Genomic DNA, 14655 nt, shown 5'->3' on the forward strand with positions numbered 1-14655 from the left:
TGTGTGTGGATGTGTGTGTGTGCCATCCACAGGCTGTACCCGCTCCCCGGCCGTGCTTTCCAGCTGTCCATCCACAGGCTGTACCCGCTCCCCGGCCGTGCTTTCCAGCTGTGCATCCACAGGTTGTACCCGCTCCCCGGCCGTGCTTTCCAGCTGTCCATCCACAGGTTGTACCCGATCCCCGGCCGTGCTTTCCAGCCGTTCATGCCCATCCCGCACGCCCGCGGCCCGTGTTCCGCCCGTCCGCAGCCGGGCACCCTCCGCCCGCCGCCGCCGCCGTGCCCGCCCCGGTGGTCGCGGTCCCCCCCGGCTCCCCGCGGGCTCGGCCGTGCCGGGCGTGCGGGACGTGCCCCGGGAGCCGCTTCCATGGGCGGCGCGGCTCGGGCTAGCCGGGCGCGGCGAGCCGGGATGTGCCGGGCCGGGCCGCGCCGTGCCGAGCCGCGCCGAACCGGGACCCGCCGGGCCGGGCCGTGCGGGACCGCGGGGGCCCCGTCGGGCCGGGGGATGCGCGGGCGGCTCCGGGACTACAAATCCCAGGGTGCCGCGGCCCGAGGGGGCGGGCGGGGGAGCGGCCGCGGGGTCCCCCCGCCCTGCTGATGTGTCCGGGCGGCGCGGGGGGAGCGCGGCCGGGGCGGCTGACGCGTGTCCTGCCCCGCAGCGCTCCGGCGCCCGCAGCCGGCCATGGCCTCCAAGCTGCTGCGGGCCGTGGTGCTCGGCCCGCCCGGCTCGGGCAAGGGCACGGTGTGCGAGAGGATCGCCCGCAGCTTCGGGCTCCAGCACCTCTCCAGCGGGCAGTTCCTGCGGGAGAGCCTCGGCGGCGGCGGCGGTGAGTGCCCGCGGGGCCGCCCCGTCGGCGCCGGCACCGGGAGCGGCACCGGGGGTCCCTGCCCGCGCATCCCCGGCGGGGCAGCGCTGGGACGCGGTGGGGATGCGGATGGAGATGGGGGTGGGCTGGAGACGGCGATGGATGGGAGCCGTGTCCGCGGCGGGTGCACCACAGGTTGTTTTCTTGCCGTGCGTTTGGCACAGCTCATTCATCGCCTGCTCCTCCTGCCGGGGCTCTCGGAGCCGCTCGGGAGCAGCGCGATCGGGAGCCGCGGGTGCCGGGGATGTCCGTGGCTCTGTTATCGCTGTGCGGGGTGGTCGCGGCTCCGGAGAGCCCGGTGCAGACCCCAGGGAGATGGGCGCTGTGCGGGGCTCGGGGCTGTGCTGTGATTGTCAATAACTCCATCCTGTGATTATCAATAACTCCATCCTGCCCCGGGGATGCACGGCAGATGGCCGGGATGCTGCGGCATTCCCACGGCGGCACGGATGGATTGGGAAGGAGCGTCTGTCCGGAGGGAAAACCTGCCGGGAATATCGCCGGCTGCCCTGGCCGGGTCCCAGGAGCGGGGAGCGGCAGGAGATGGGCTCAGCACCCACCTGGCACGGGCACCCCCGCGCTCCCGGCTTGTAGGGCTGGGCAGCGCTGCCCATCCCGTGTCCGACACCCAAACCCAAAGCCCTGGAGCCGGGATGAGCTGTGCTGTGTCCCCCGGGCAGTGAGGGGCTCCTGCTCCGGGCTGGGCTCGGGAGCGGCCGTGCTGAGCCCCAGCCCGGCGGGATTGGGCAATCCCGGCGCGGTTCTTTCCCCAGCGCTTCCTTCTGTCCTCCGCTGATGTGTGAAACACCGACCGGGGGGAAGCTGACTCACCGGGCAGGGAACGGTGAAACGGCCTCGGTGCAAAACAAACCGAGAGGATTCAGAAGTGATTTCTATTTTAGAAGGATGGCAAAAACAGGGAGGAAAATTAGGCAGGGTAAAGTTTTGGAGAGGTGCGTGGTCCGACAAGGGCGTTGCACACAGCTCTGCGCTGGTCACTCATGTAAAAATACCCAGATTTCCTTTTGTAAATAAAAAGGACAATAATGTTTTCTTTAGAAAATTTGGAAAATCTCGGTGAGGGCTTTGGCTGAAGGACAGAAAGCTGGGCTGGAAAGCGAGCAGAGGTGCAGTGTGTGGAGAGGGGCAGCCGGTGCTGCCACAGCCCAAGCTCTGAACCACCAACTGTCCCAAACTTCACTTTTCAGTCCGTGCTCTTGCCACAGAGCTCCTCCGGGGACACTGAGAACCAAGGAGAGTTAGCTGAAGGTGTCTTGGGTACATTCAGAAGGAAACAACACGGAGAAATGCAGGGAAAATTACTCAGAAGGAAACCAGCCGTGGTTTGGTTCATCTGGCGTGACATTTGGGTCCCACCTTTGACTCAGCCTGTGTAACAGCTCTCAGTGAGCTCCAGTTATTTGGGTTTTTTTAGTTTTTGTTTTTGTTTTTTTCTGCTGTTTGCTTTGGACAAGCTGTTACATGACTGTGCTCCGGGGGAAACGAGGTGGAAGCAGCTCCTCTTCCCAAGTCTGTCAGCTCAGCTGCGTCACCAGCTTTGTGCTTGTGGGGAGCTGGGGCTCTGCAGAACCAACAGACCCATTACAGCCTCATCCTCCCAAAGGCAACTGTGAATCCTGTGTTTTCACAGGGATCTTGGCCTGCTGTGTCAGTGCTCCAGGGATTTTCCTGCTGGCCGCTGCCAGGCATGAAGTGGCCACAGCTGAGGGTTTGGGGGGCTCCTGCTGCTGGAGGAAAGCTGAGTTCCAGCATGGAGAGCATTCCAGGACGCTGCTGGAGCTGCTGGTGGTGGTCACAGGGAACAAGGATCACTTTTGGGGCAGGTGAAGCAGCTGAATGCACGGCTGCTGCTGCTGCTGGAGGGCTTTGAGTTGTGCTCCAGGCACATCCGCCCCCAGCCGTGTGTCCCCTAATTAGTGCCTGTCAGCAATGGCTGCTCTGCTCCAGGGAAAGGCCTTTGAAACACCTTGGAAGACTTTCAGGCTGTGTTTTGGTGCCAGGCAGGGGTGCTGGAGGGTGGTGAGCCATTTTTCTGGCCAGCATTTGCCCCGGAACCCAGGTGGTTGTCTCTGGTGTTGGCAGCATCCCCAGGTCTTAGCAGGACCCTTCAGCTCATTTGCCAAACAACTGAATTGCTTGTCCTGGCTTTGGCTGGGGATCTGTGGGTCTTGTGTCTGTCCCACTGCTCCCTGTCAGGTGCTCTCTTGGAGCCAGGAGTGGCTCCTGTCCTTTCCTCGTGACAGATTTCCTCTGTGGGCGTCCACCAAAGCATGCACAAAACAAAATTCCCTGGGGGATGTGGGCTGTGCATGGCCCCACAGCCCTTCTCCACACCTTTCCCATGGATTGTGGCCTTTGCTGGCCACACTGGCCTGCTTGGTGGCCAGAGCTGAGCCCAGGGATGCAGCCTGACAGTCCCTGCTTTTCCATAGATCCCTGCTCTATCCCTGATCCCTGGGATCTCTCCCAGTCCGGGCTGTTGCTCTCCAGACAGAATTCACAGATTCACAGAATTCACAGAATTCACAGAATTCACAGAATTCATGGAATGACTGAGTTGGAAGAGACCTCCAAATCATCGAGTCCATCCCAGCCCCACACCCCAACTCACCCCTGGCACCCAGTGCCACATCCAGGCTTTGTTAAACACCCCTAGGGATGGGCACTGCACCACCTCCCCGGGCAGCCATTCCAGAGCTTTATCACCTTTCTGTGAAAAGCTTTTCCTGCTCTCCAGCCTGTATTTCCCTTGGTGCAGCTCGAGGCTGTGTGCTCTGGCTGTGTCAGTGCCCAGCCCCAGCTGAGCACAGGCACCTTTCACACCCCACTGTCCACCCTGCAAGCCCAAATTTGGGGCCCCATCAGGCTCCTGCTCCCTAAAATCACCTCCTGATGCTGAGGGCAGGGTGGGTGCAGCATCTGTGACAGGAAAAAGGTCCCAAAACTGGGGTGACACCTGCTGTGTGTCTGTGGTTTAACTGTGGTGGTGCATTGGTGCCCCATTCACCCCCAGGGTTCCTCCTCTGTCAGCTCCAGACTGGGCTGCTGTAGCCTAAATAATGGGAGAAAAAAACCCAAAACCAAACTCCTGGAAAAGGCTTTGCACAGGGAGAAAGTCCAGGGTTGTGCTGCAGGCTCTGGAGGCTGCCCAGGGCTGTGTTTGGGAACAGCTTCTCCTCCAGCCTGTCCTGCCTGGCCCTGGGTGGCTGCCGGGTGGCCTTGGGGCTGGGACACGTCCCCTGGGGCTGGAACATGTCCCTTACAAACACCACATCCCTTAAAAATACCTTACAACTTACAAATATAAAAAATATCACTCTATGCATACAAAGTAAAACCATAGTTACAATTAAAAAACTAATAAAACCCCAGCAATTATGCATGCTCTATTATAAAAAAATCCCAATTTTTTATTACAATTAAAAAAAACCACAATTACAATTAAATTTAAAAAAACATTATTACAATTAAAAAAAAAACTTATTATCTCAATAAAAATAAAACTAAAAATAATTTTTTTATAAAAACCACAAATACACTCACAGCTCTAAAAGTATCTTAAAAAATAAACAATCCCAGCCACCCCAGGACACCATCTAAAGAATCCAATAATCCCTAAAAAAAAAATCTAAATGCCAAACAAATTAATTAAAAAAATTACTAAACTCCACATTAAACCATCAAAGAATCCCTAAAATTCTCCACTATTTGTCATTCATTAAAAAAATTCAAATTCTTGAAAATTACTTCAAAATCTCGAAGATAATTAATAAAATAATTAAAAAATTTGAAACCACTACAACCTAACTCCTTTCTCCTTCAATAATCCCAAAGAAATAACCTGTTATTATCATCAGTTGTCCCCTGGTGGGGCTGGGACACATCCCTGGGGACAGATCAAGGCCACGTGGGGGGAGCCACAGCGAGCTGGAGTCCCGTGAGTTTCAGGGCAGATTAAACCCTCAGTCATCAGATTAATGGGATTAGAGCTGCAGTTGGAAGGCTGGCTTTGAGCTCAGCACACTGAAAAGCCCTTTGCTCCCTGGAGTAAGTGCAGAGTAAAGCCTGCACCCCTGTGACCAGCCCAGCAATGGGGTTTGGTGCTATGGGGTGAGCCCCAGCTCCACACGGGGGGCCAGGATCTCCCTCCCTGCTCAGGAAGGGCTCCCAGACCCTGCTCCCCTTTGGAATGGAGTTTTCCATGGGCTGGGGGCTGGGAAGGGGATGGCAAATGTTAAATTTGGAGTTTAAACTGCCTGGAAGGAACCCCCAGGGCTGGGACTGGGGATGGGGTGATGCTCTCTGCACATCCCGGGGGTCTGGAGAGCCCTTCCTGCAGACCCAGGGCTGTTCCTGCTGCAGAGAGGGGATGGGGCAGTGCTGTGGAGGAGGGAGAAGCTGCAGGAGCTCCACACACAGAGGGGACAGGGCAGCAGCAGGGATGTCCGTGGTGGAGCCGTGGAGAGCTGTCCGTCTGTCCTGGGCCGTGGGAAAGCTGCACCCCGGGGCTGGGGGGCTCTGCTGTGTTCCCACACTCCCTGCCCAGCCCCGCTGTGCCTCGGGCTGCTCTGGCCTGCAGCTCCAGGCCTGGCTCCAGCAGCCCTGCTGGGCCACAGCTGCTCCCTGGCGCGGCCAGCTGGCCTCAGGTGACAGCCAGACCAGCTGTGGCTTCTCCAGGCTCCTGGGATGGCCATCCCTGCTCAGGGTGACAGCCAGACCCTGCTGTGGCTTCTCCAGGCTCCTGGGATGGCCATCCCTGCTCAGGGTGACAGCCAGACCCTGCTGTGGCCTCTCCCGGCTCCTGGGATGGCCATCCCTGCTCAGGGTGACAGCCAGACCCTGCTGTGGCCTCTCCAGGCTCCTGGGATGGCCATCTCTCCTTGGGGTGACAGCCAGACCCTGCTGTGGCCTCTCCAGGCTCCTGGGATGGCCATCCCTGCTCAGGTGACAGCCAGACCCTGTGTGGCCTCTCCAGGCTCCTGGGATGGCCATCCCTGCTCAGGGTCACAGCCAGACCTCCTGGTCCCCTGGATGTCCATCCCTCCTTGGGTGACTGTGGTGGTGTTCGCAGGGGTCCCAGGATGAGGGAAGAGATGAGAATGTTGACTCCATGTTTCAGAAGGCTTGATTGATTATTTTATGACATATATTATGTTAAAACTATACTAAAAGAATAGAAGAAAGGATTTCATCAGAAGGCTGGCTAAGAATAGAAAAGGAATGATAACAAAGGCTGACTGAGACAGTCTGGACAGCTGACTGTGATTGGCCATCAATTAGAAACAACCACATGAGACCAATCCCAGATGCACCTGTTGCATCCCACAGCAGCAGATAACCATTGTTTGCATTTTGTTCCTGAGGCCTCTCAGCTTCTCAGGAGGAAAAATCCTAAGGAAAGGACTTTTCATAAAACATGTCTGTGACAGGTGACAGCCAGACCTTGTGTGACACCTCCTGGTCCCCTGGATGTCCATCCCCCTTTGGGTGACAGCCACACTCGCCCAGCAGCTCCTCCTGGAGCAGCCCAGCCCCTCAGCGAGCTCATTCCCTGCGAGCCTCTGGCACTGCACGCACCACGCCAATAAATATTAAAAAAAAATCCCAAATCCTGTTTTTGTAGTGCTGCTGCCCTCAGGGCTCCGTGCTGTTTGCACAATCCGCAGGCTGCATTTTCCATCCCCGCGTCCTTGGCTTTCCCAGGAACGTGGTGACGTCTGGGAGGTGACAAAGAAGCTGTCATTGGGAAAAGGTGTTTTGTGCCCGGGGCCAGCTGGAATTCCTGCTGCACGGAGGCAGGGGGATGATCCCGGTGACTCAGCCGTGAGTCAGCGCTGCTGCCCCGCTCCCAGGCAGGTGGGATGCTGGATTCCAGCACCCTGCACTCCTGGCCCTGCTCCAGGGAGAAGGAGGCTGGACCTTCCTTCTGTGCCGGGAGAAGGACTCGTCACACACAGCAGGGAAAAATCTGAGCGTTCTCCAGGCAGACTCTTTGGCTTCTGGGTTAAACCTGGGAGCGTGTCACAGAATTCACACAATTCACAGAATCACAGAATGACTGGGTTGGAAGAGCCTTTCAAGATACCAAGTTCAACCCAGCCCCACACCCCAACTCACCCCTGGCACCCAGTGCCACATCCAGGCTTTGTTAAACACCCCTAGGGATGGGCACTGCACCACCTCCCCGGGCAGCCATTCCAGAGCTTTATCACCTTTCTGTGAAAAGCTTTTCCTGCTCTCCAGCCTGTATTTCCCTTGGTGCAGCTCGAGGCTGTGTGCTCTGGCTGTGTCAGTGCTGCTGCAGACAGAGCCCAGCCCCAGGTGAGCACAGGCACCTTCCAGGAGCTGTGAGAGTGATGGGGGCACCCCTGAGCCTCCTTTTCTGCAGGCTGAGCCCCCCCAGCTCCCTCAGGGGTTCCTCACAGGGTTTGTGTTCTCAGCCCCTCTCCAGCCTTGTTGCCCCCTCTGGATGAGCTCCAGTGTCTCCGTGTCCTTCCCAAACTGATGGCCCAAAAACTGGACCCCTGCCCAGGCTGGTTCTTCCTTAGAACAGATGAATTCCCTCCAAGAATTGCTTACCTTGCAGAAACCCCTCCTGCAGCTGAGGAGTTCACCCCCGGCAGGTGCAGGTGCTGGAGAGCCGGAGCTGCCTCCAGTGCAGGATCCTGGGGTTATTTTTAGAGAGGACTCTCACTTGGAGAGGGCTGAAATGTGCTGTCCTCACCAGAAAGGGTGCAAAAAATAGATCAGGGGATTGTTCATTTCTAGTGACAAACGCCATTTCAGCTGCTGTGGGAAGACAGCAGAAGGGATGTCCGTGGGGTCCTGGTCCAAAGGGAGAGGGGCTGGAGCTCTCCTGGGGCAGGAGCAGGGCTTGTCACACACAGGGACAAAGAATATTTCCATTTTCCAAATGTTTTCTTTGTGTTTCTGAGGGGCTGAAAGAAAATCACGGCAAACATCCATCATGGAGTTGTTTGAGTTGGAAAGGACCTTAAAGTTCATCCAGTTCAACTCCCTGCCATGGCAGGGACACCTCCCACTGTTCCAGGGTGCTGCAGCCTGGCCTTGGGCACTGCCAGGGATCCAGGGGCAGCCACAGCTGCTCTGGGAATTCTATTCCAAATCTTCTCCACCCTCCCAGCCAGGAATTCCCAATCTCCCAATCCATCCCTGCCCTCTGGCAGTGGGAGCCATTCCCTCAGTCCTGTCCCTCCATCCCTTGTCCCCAGTCTCTCTCCAGCCTCCAGAAGCAGCTGAGGCTGAGGAGAGCCAGGCAGGAGCCCAGCAATGTGCACTTACCTTGCAATTACCACAATTATGTTCTCAAGGATGTGATCTTGAGGATAATTTTCTTACCTGAGCTTATCTTAAGTGGAGGCTGGGAAATCCTTCAGCCCTGGGGATGGGAAGCAGGCTCAGGTGTTTGGGGCAGTCCCTACCTGTGCCCACATGGGAGCCATGTCCCAAACCACAGGAGCACACCCAGGGCTTCTCTCTCCATCAGTGTGGCTTGGCTGAGGCCCAGCAGGAGCATGCTGCTCCCAGGTACCTCAGGAATTCCCACTCCTCTACCCCAAAAGGACCCAGTGGCCTTTCCACCGTGAGCACAGCGACACTGCCAACAATCTCCCAGGCAGCATTTGAGGGGGTGCGATATTTTTGAAGTAGAAATGTCATGATTTTGGTTTTTTTTCCTCTCTTTTTCTTTCTTGTCTGGAGCAGAAGCTGGAGCCCTGGCCCAGCAGTACCTGGAGCGAGGGCTGCTGGTGCCTGACCACGTCATCACGCGCGTGATGATGGCCGAGCTGGAGAAGCGGCGGGAGCAGCACTGGCTGCTCGACGGTGAGTGCAGAGGGGGACCCCAGCCCCTTGGGGACATTCCTCTGTTCCCCATGGTTTGGCAGCCCCAGGAGAGAGGAGGTGGGAGCAGAGGCAGGAGCTGAGCTCTGCAGGGACGTGTCCCGCTGGCCTCGGCACGTGCGTGTCCAGCTGAGCCCTTGGCTCGTGGCCGGGAAAGGGAAGGGCAGGGAGAGGAGCTGGGTGTGCCACAGAGCAGGGCAGGGCTGGAGACACGCCAGGAAAAACTTCTTCCCTCCTTCACGTGCGTGTGTGTGCAGCAGCTCCTCGATCCCCGCCCAAAAGCCACCTGAGGTGAAGCGATGGGAGGAGCTGAGGGCAAACATGCACGGCCTGGGGTCCCTGGCCATGGCTGGAAGGAGAATCAAAGAATCCAGAGTGGTTTGGATTGGGTGAGACCTTAAAGCTCATCCAGGTTCATCCTTGCCATGGCAGGGACCCCTCCCACTGTCCCAGGTGCTCCATCCCCAGTGTCCAGCCTGGCCTTGGGCACTGCCAGGGATCCAGGGGCAGCCACAGCAAATCTGGGAATTCCATCCCAGGGCCTATCCACCCTCTCAGGAACAATTCCCAATATCCCAATATCCCATTCATCCCTGCCCTCTGGCAGTGGGAACCATTCCCTGTGTGCTGTCCCTCCATCCCTTGTAAAAGATCTTTCTCCATCTTTCCTGCGGGCTCGCTTCAGGTCTTTAAAGTCCCTTCCTATCCAAACCTTCTGGAATTCTCTGCTCCAGCTGCTCACTGGCTGTCCCAAGGAGGACAGGATCATTTCACTGCAGTCTCCCTGATGTCCCCACATCAGCCAGCAGTTCGTCCCCAGTCTGTGCTCATCAGTCTGTGCTGTCCCTTCACATTTCCCCTCATCATTCCATCACTGATCCCTGTTCTGCCACTGCCCGTGTCCCCCTGCCTGTCCCCAGCCCCCGTGCAGGGCCAGCTGAGCCCCGGGTGTCACATTTCGGGAGCGGTGGCTGCTGCAGGAGCTATTTTTTCCTGGAGCCATATGGCGGTGTCTGCCTTTCCCCGCCTGTGCCGCAGCGGGGCCGGGCCCGCGGCTCCGGAGCTGCCTCGGGGATGGCTCCGGCTCCGTCCCGCTGCTTCCCAGCCGCTCATTCCCCTCCCCGTGTCCCTGTGCCCGCCCAGGTTTCCCTCGGACGCTGGGGCAGGCGCGGGCTCTGGATGGGATCTGCCAGCTGGACCTGGTGATCAGCCTCAACATCCCCTTCGAGACGCTGAAGGATCGGCTGAGCGCCCGCTGGGTGCACCCGGGCAGCGGCCGCGTCTACAACATGGACTTCAACCCTCCCCACAGCCAGGTGAGGGCCTGAGGCACTGCAGCCTCCCGCAGGGGGGAACGTGGGACGGGGAGCCTGTCCCTGCAGGAGCTGGGCTGCTGAGGGAGCTCTGAGGTGAGGTCCTGGTTGGAAGGGCTGGGAGCCGTGAGGAATTGGGCTGAATGATCTGAGGGGTTGTGCTAAACATTCTGAGAAATTGCGCTAAACTTTCCTGGGGGGTTGAGCTAAATATTCTGAGGAATTGTTCTGAGGAATTCTGCCCCTTTCCTGAGGAAAGCAGGACTTGTACAGACAGTGCAGGCTGCCCTGGAGCAGAGGCTGGGCAGAGTTCCAGAATCAAGCAGGGATTTATTCCAAGCATCTCCTCCATGCACCCACCTTGGGCAGCACCAGAGCCCAGCCAGGGCTGCACCCAAGATGAACCAAAATGGCCCCAAAATGCACGGCCGGGCACGGGCTCTGTCCCTGGGATCAGTTCTGCTCCATTTGCACCTTGCAGTTCATTGTCCCATCCCAGCTTTAGCCCAGGCAGTCCCACCCTGCTTGTTTTTCTCTCTCCAGCCCACGGGGTTTGTGCTCTGGGCTGAGATTTGGGTCATTTGTCCTTGGTGCCCAGCTGGAGCAGGAATTGTTTTGTCTCCCTGCTCTGTGCACAGAGCTCAGCATCCCTGAATGTGAAGCCCAGACCCACACACTAAAGCAGCACAGAGTGTGAAAATAGAAAAGCCAAACCTGAGGCATGACCAGGATGAGGCCTGTGGCAGCTGCAGGGCGGGTGATAGGGTAGGTGAGGTCCCTGTGTGCTCTGTGTCCCCTCAGTGATGGGTGCTGATGTCCCTGTGTGCTCTGTGTCCCCTCAGTGATGGGTGCTGATGTTCCTGTGTGCTCTGTGTCCCCTCAGTGATGGGTGCTGATGTCCCTGTGTGCTCTGTGTCCCCCAGGGTGTGGATGACCTGACGGGAGAGCCGCTGGTGCAGCGCGATGAGGACAGGCCCGAGGCTGTGGCCGCTCGCCTCAGGAAGTACAAAGATGCTGCCAAGCCCGTGATAGAGCTCTACAAGTGAGTTGGGCACGAGCAGAACCCCAGCAGGGCTCTCAGAACCTCAGCAGGGCTCTCAGAACCCCCAGCAGGGCTCTCAGAACCACCACCAGGCTCTTTGTGTCCTGCCCACATCCTAAAGAGCCCTGGCAGATTTTTGGGGCCAAGCCCTGAGCCTGGACGGGGCCTCCCTTGGAGGAAGGAAGATGATCCAGAGAAATTCCCAGCTGCTGTTGGTCCTGCTGGGCTCAGCACATGGGAGGGGCAGTTTGGCCTAGATCCAGAGTGGGACATGCCATGAAAAATCCATCCAGGGCACCAAGGGGTTTGGGTGAAGCACAGGGAGGTTGGCAGGAGGGCAGGAGAAGGGAGAGACCCCAGCACTGGCTCAGATGGATCTGCTGGGACAACAGGGGAGTTCCAGGGCTTGTTCCCCTTGTGGGGCTGCTGTCCCTGGAGTTGTGGGGCTGCTGTGCCCCTGGCCAGTCTGGGAAGGATGGATTGCTGCAGGGTGGTAAATCTGCTGCTCAAAGGGAGTAGAAGTCCAGGTGTTTTTAAGCACATGGTGGGGACCAAAATTGCCCTTGCAGTAGAAGGGACAGAACTGCAGAATCCCAAGCAGAATCCCAAAATGGTTTGGGTTGGAAGGGGCCTTAAAGCCCATCCCATTCCATCCCCTGCCATGGGCAGGGACACCTCCACTACCCCTGTCCAAGCTTTCTTGGTTGGGATGGCTTCTCCTGACTTCTCCCACCTCTTTTCCAGGAGCAGGGGCATCCTTCACTCCTTCTCTGGCACAGAGACCAACAAGATCTGGCCCTACGTGTACAGCCTGCTGTCCAGCAGGATCCCACCCATCCTCTCGGAGGAGGAGCACTAACCAGCCCGTGCCAAGCACCAGGATCTCATTCCATCCTGGATTTGGTTCCCAGTGCAGTGCCAGGGCTGTGCTGGGCTTGGGTGCTCATGGCTGGGTGACATTGGTGGGTACCAGTTACAGCCAGGATCAGATCTTTGTTTGGAAGGTCAAGTCTGCTGGAATAAGGGTTTTTTTCCCTCTTTTGGGGCTGTGGAGCTTTCCTGCCCGTGGTCCATCCTGGATTGGTGGTGCTGACAGGGGCGTTGGTCATTCCAGGTTTGCACAGCTTTGCCATGGTGTCCTTGCCATCCCTTTCCAGCCCCAGTCCCTGGCTGAGCCCACACGTGCCATCCTGCTGCTCCACAGGACCATTTACTGCTGAGGACTCTCTAGGCTGAGGTGGTTTTTTTCTATAAATTATTTTCTATTAAATGTATTTCTCAGAGAAATAAAGCTCTAGAAAGCAACACTCAGCCCAGTGGGAATTTTGGGAGCAACGTGGAAAATGTGTGTACTACAAAGCTGAGAGATGTGGGGCTCACATTTCCAGCATGAATACACACAAAAGAGGAAAAGCTTGGAGGTGAAACTCTCCCTTGCACCCCTTCCATGGGGAGAGCTGAGTTCCCTGCTGGAAAAGCTGCTGTACAGGTTTTTATGGAATGCTGTGACACTCAGCACGATCTGGGCTGGGGATGAGTTGCACTCCTCTGTGCTTTCCTGGTTTATAGCTTTCAACATTCCAAGACAGCAAAGTCCTAAGAGTTTCTCCCAAAGATTTATCTCCACTTGTGCTTCAGTTCTGGGGAGGAATCAGCTCATTCCATCTTCTGTGCTGCCTTTGTCCCCGAGATGCCCTGGCCAGGGGTCCCTTCAGCTGCTCCTGCTGTGTCCCCCAGCAAAGTGACTCCTCCCCACGAAACCCCAGAGATTTCCTTCCTTGGGATGCAGCCAGGGCCATGCCCAGGTGTTCTCCCACGATTTTCAGCATCCTTGGGTTGTGGTGGGGCTGGGCTTTTCTCAACTGGAGGTACTGTCACTCTCTTTTTGTAGGAGGCAGTACCCGAGCAATGGGGACAGTTCTGGTCTCCTCGAGTTGCCTTATTTTATAAGCTATATATTTAAGAAAAAAAGGAAAATAAAAGCAAGATGCGTATTTGTAAAAGTTTAAAACAAACAAACAAACAGAAAGTGCTGAATTTTAGCATCACCTTTTGGGAATTGTGTGCATGGAGCTGCTGGATCTGCAGGGAATTCTGCCTCTGCCAGGGGGGCTCACAGGAGGGCAGGAACCTGGCACTGCTCCCACCTCTGGGGTTAATCAGAGCACTTTTGTGCTCCTGCATGTCCCTGGGATTATTTTCCCTTTATTTTCCCTGTGTCCCACAGCAGGGAAAGGGGATTGACTGGATTTTTAAGGGATTTTTTCCAGGTGTGAAACTCCAGCTCCTGCCTGAGTTTGTTTATCCCAGCTGAGCATCCTGGTGCTGACCAAGGATTCCCTAAAATCTGCTTCATCCTGGTGGAGCCAGAGTGGGATCCCTGCCCTCATCCCCCTGCTCACCCCTGCCTGGGGCGAGGCCAAAGTGCTCCCACCCTGCTCCAGGTGGGAATTTTCCAGGTGGGAACAAAGGCATTGTCAGCTCTCACTGCTGGCCCAGGAGGCCTTCCCATGCCCTGGTGCTGGGAGGCTGCAAATCTTCCAGCTGGCAGGGAAAGCCTATTTCAGAGAGATTTGGGATTTTCCCACCACCCTGGGATGAAGGTCTGGGCTGGTTTTAGACACAAATCCCGACACAGCCAAAACCTGTCTGCTGCTTTCTTTGGAGCAGCTTTGGGCAGGAGGGGAGGAGGTTTTAGGGGTTTTTTTAGGCTGTAAAAGCAGCTGAGTGCCAGGCAGAGGGGCTGATCCCTGCTTTGCCTTGTCCTGTCCTTATGTCCTGTCCTTCCCCACTGCAAAATTCCTCCTGAAGAGAGAATTCCATGCAGCCCAGCACAGGACGGGTCTGCAGATGCCTTTTCCAGGCTTCCAGCCCTATAACTGGTGTAGAAATCCCGTGGCTGTGCATGCCTCCGGCCCTCGGGCTGGAATTTTCTACCAGACCTGTTGCATTTTCCGAGACCAAACTCCAGCAGGGAATTTGTCCCTGGCTGTGCCCCTGCCGTGCTCCCCGTGGGTGTTTTACTGTGAACCCCGAGCCTTTTGTAAAGCCACAGCAATTTTGTACCGACCCGAGATACTGTGTGGAGGGAGGAGCCCCTCTCCCCCCAGGAATGTTGCGCCGAGTTTTCTTCCCGGAGTTTTCTTGCCAGAGTTTTCTTGCCGGTGAATCGCTGCAGCTGTGTTACTGCTCTCTCTTGAGATGTAAATAAAGATTTTCTCCTGCTGATCCCTGTGCTGGCACAGTCTGTGTGGGCAATGCCTTGCCAAGGCAGCAGGGCAGTGTTGACCTGGAGTTCCTTTGTGGGAGCTGAGGAGGAGGAGGAGGAGGAGAGGGGAAGAAGAGGAATCAGAGCATCCCTGCAGGAAGGTGGGAATCGATTTGATTTCCCTCAGGCTTTGGGTTTGGACGCATCACAGCTCTTTGGGTCCTTTATCTGTTATAATGCAAAATATTAGTTAAAAAGCCAGTTTGGATGCAGCCATTTGCTCCAGTCCTCCCATCTTTAACCTGGAGTCCCAGAACCCTGGAATCCCAGAATTCCAGACTGG

The 14655-nt window shown here is 56.8% G+C and overlaps 1 protein-coding gene across 1 annotated transcript; it reads left to right on the forward strand.

Moving 5' to 3' along the window:
- Window positions 1-635: 635 nt before the first annotated feature.
- On the forward strand, window positions 636-14332 carry AK4 (adenylate kinase 4). The gene is made up of 5 exons (XM_063166279.1): window positions 636-826; window positions 8612-8731; window positions 9893-10065; window positions 10986-11104; window positions 11849-14332. Exons 1-5 carry the CDS (start codon window positions 682-684, stop codon window positions 11961-11963), a joined length of 672 nt encoding a protein of 223 aa, XP_063022349.1. The 5' UTR covers window positions 636-681; the 3' UTR covers window positions 11964-14332.
- Window positions 14333-14655: the final 323 nt, after the last annotated feature.

This window comes from Melospiza melodia, chromosome 11, assembly GCF_035770615.1.
Source record: "Melospiza melodia melodia isolate bMelMel2 chromosome 11, bMelMel2.pri, whole genome shotgun sequence".
In the NCBI taxonomy this organism is placed as follows: Eukaryota; Metazoa; Chordata; class Aves; order Passeriformes; family Passerellidae; genus Melospiza; species Melospiza melodia.

What these genes read in the sequence shown, in the direction of transcription:
- AK4 (XM_063166279.1), top strand. Translation starts at nt 682, where the DNA reads ATGGCCTCCAAGCTGCTGCGGGCCGTGGTGCTCGGCCCGCCCGGCTCG. An exon ending in GAGCCTCGGCGGCGGCGGCG is followed by an intron (nt 827 to 8,611) that starts GTGAGTGCCCGC and finishes TGTCTGGAGCAG; the next exon opens with AAGCTGGAGCCCTGGCCCAG. An exon ending in TCAACCCTCCCCACAGCCAG is followed by an intron (nt 10,066 to 10,985) that starts GTGAGGGCCTGA and finishes TGTGTCCCCCAG; the next exon opens with GGTGTGGATGACCTGACGGG.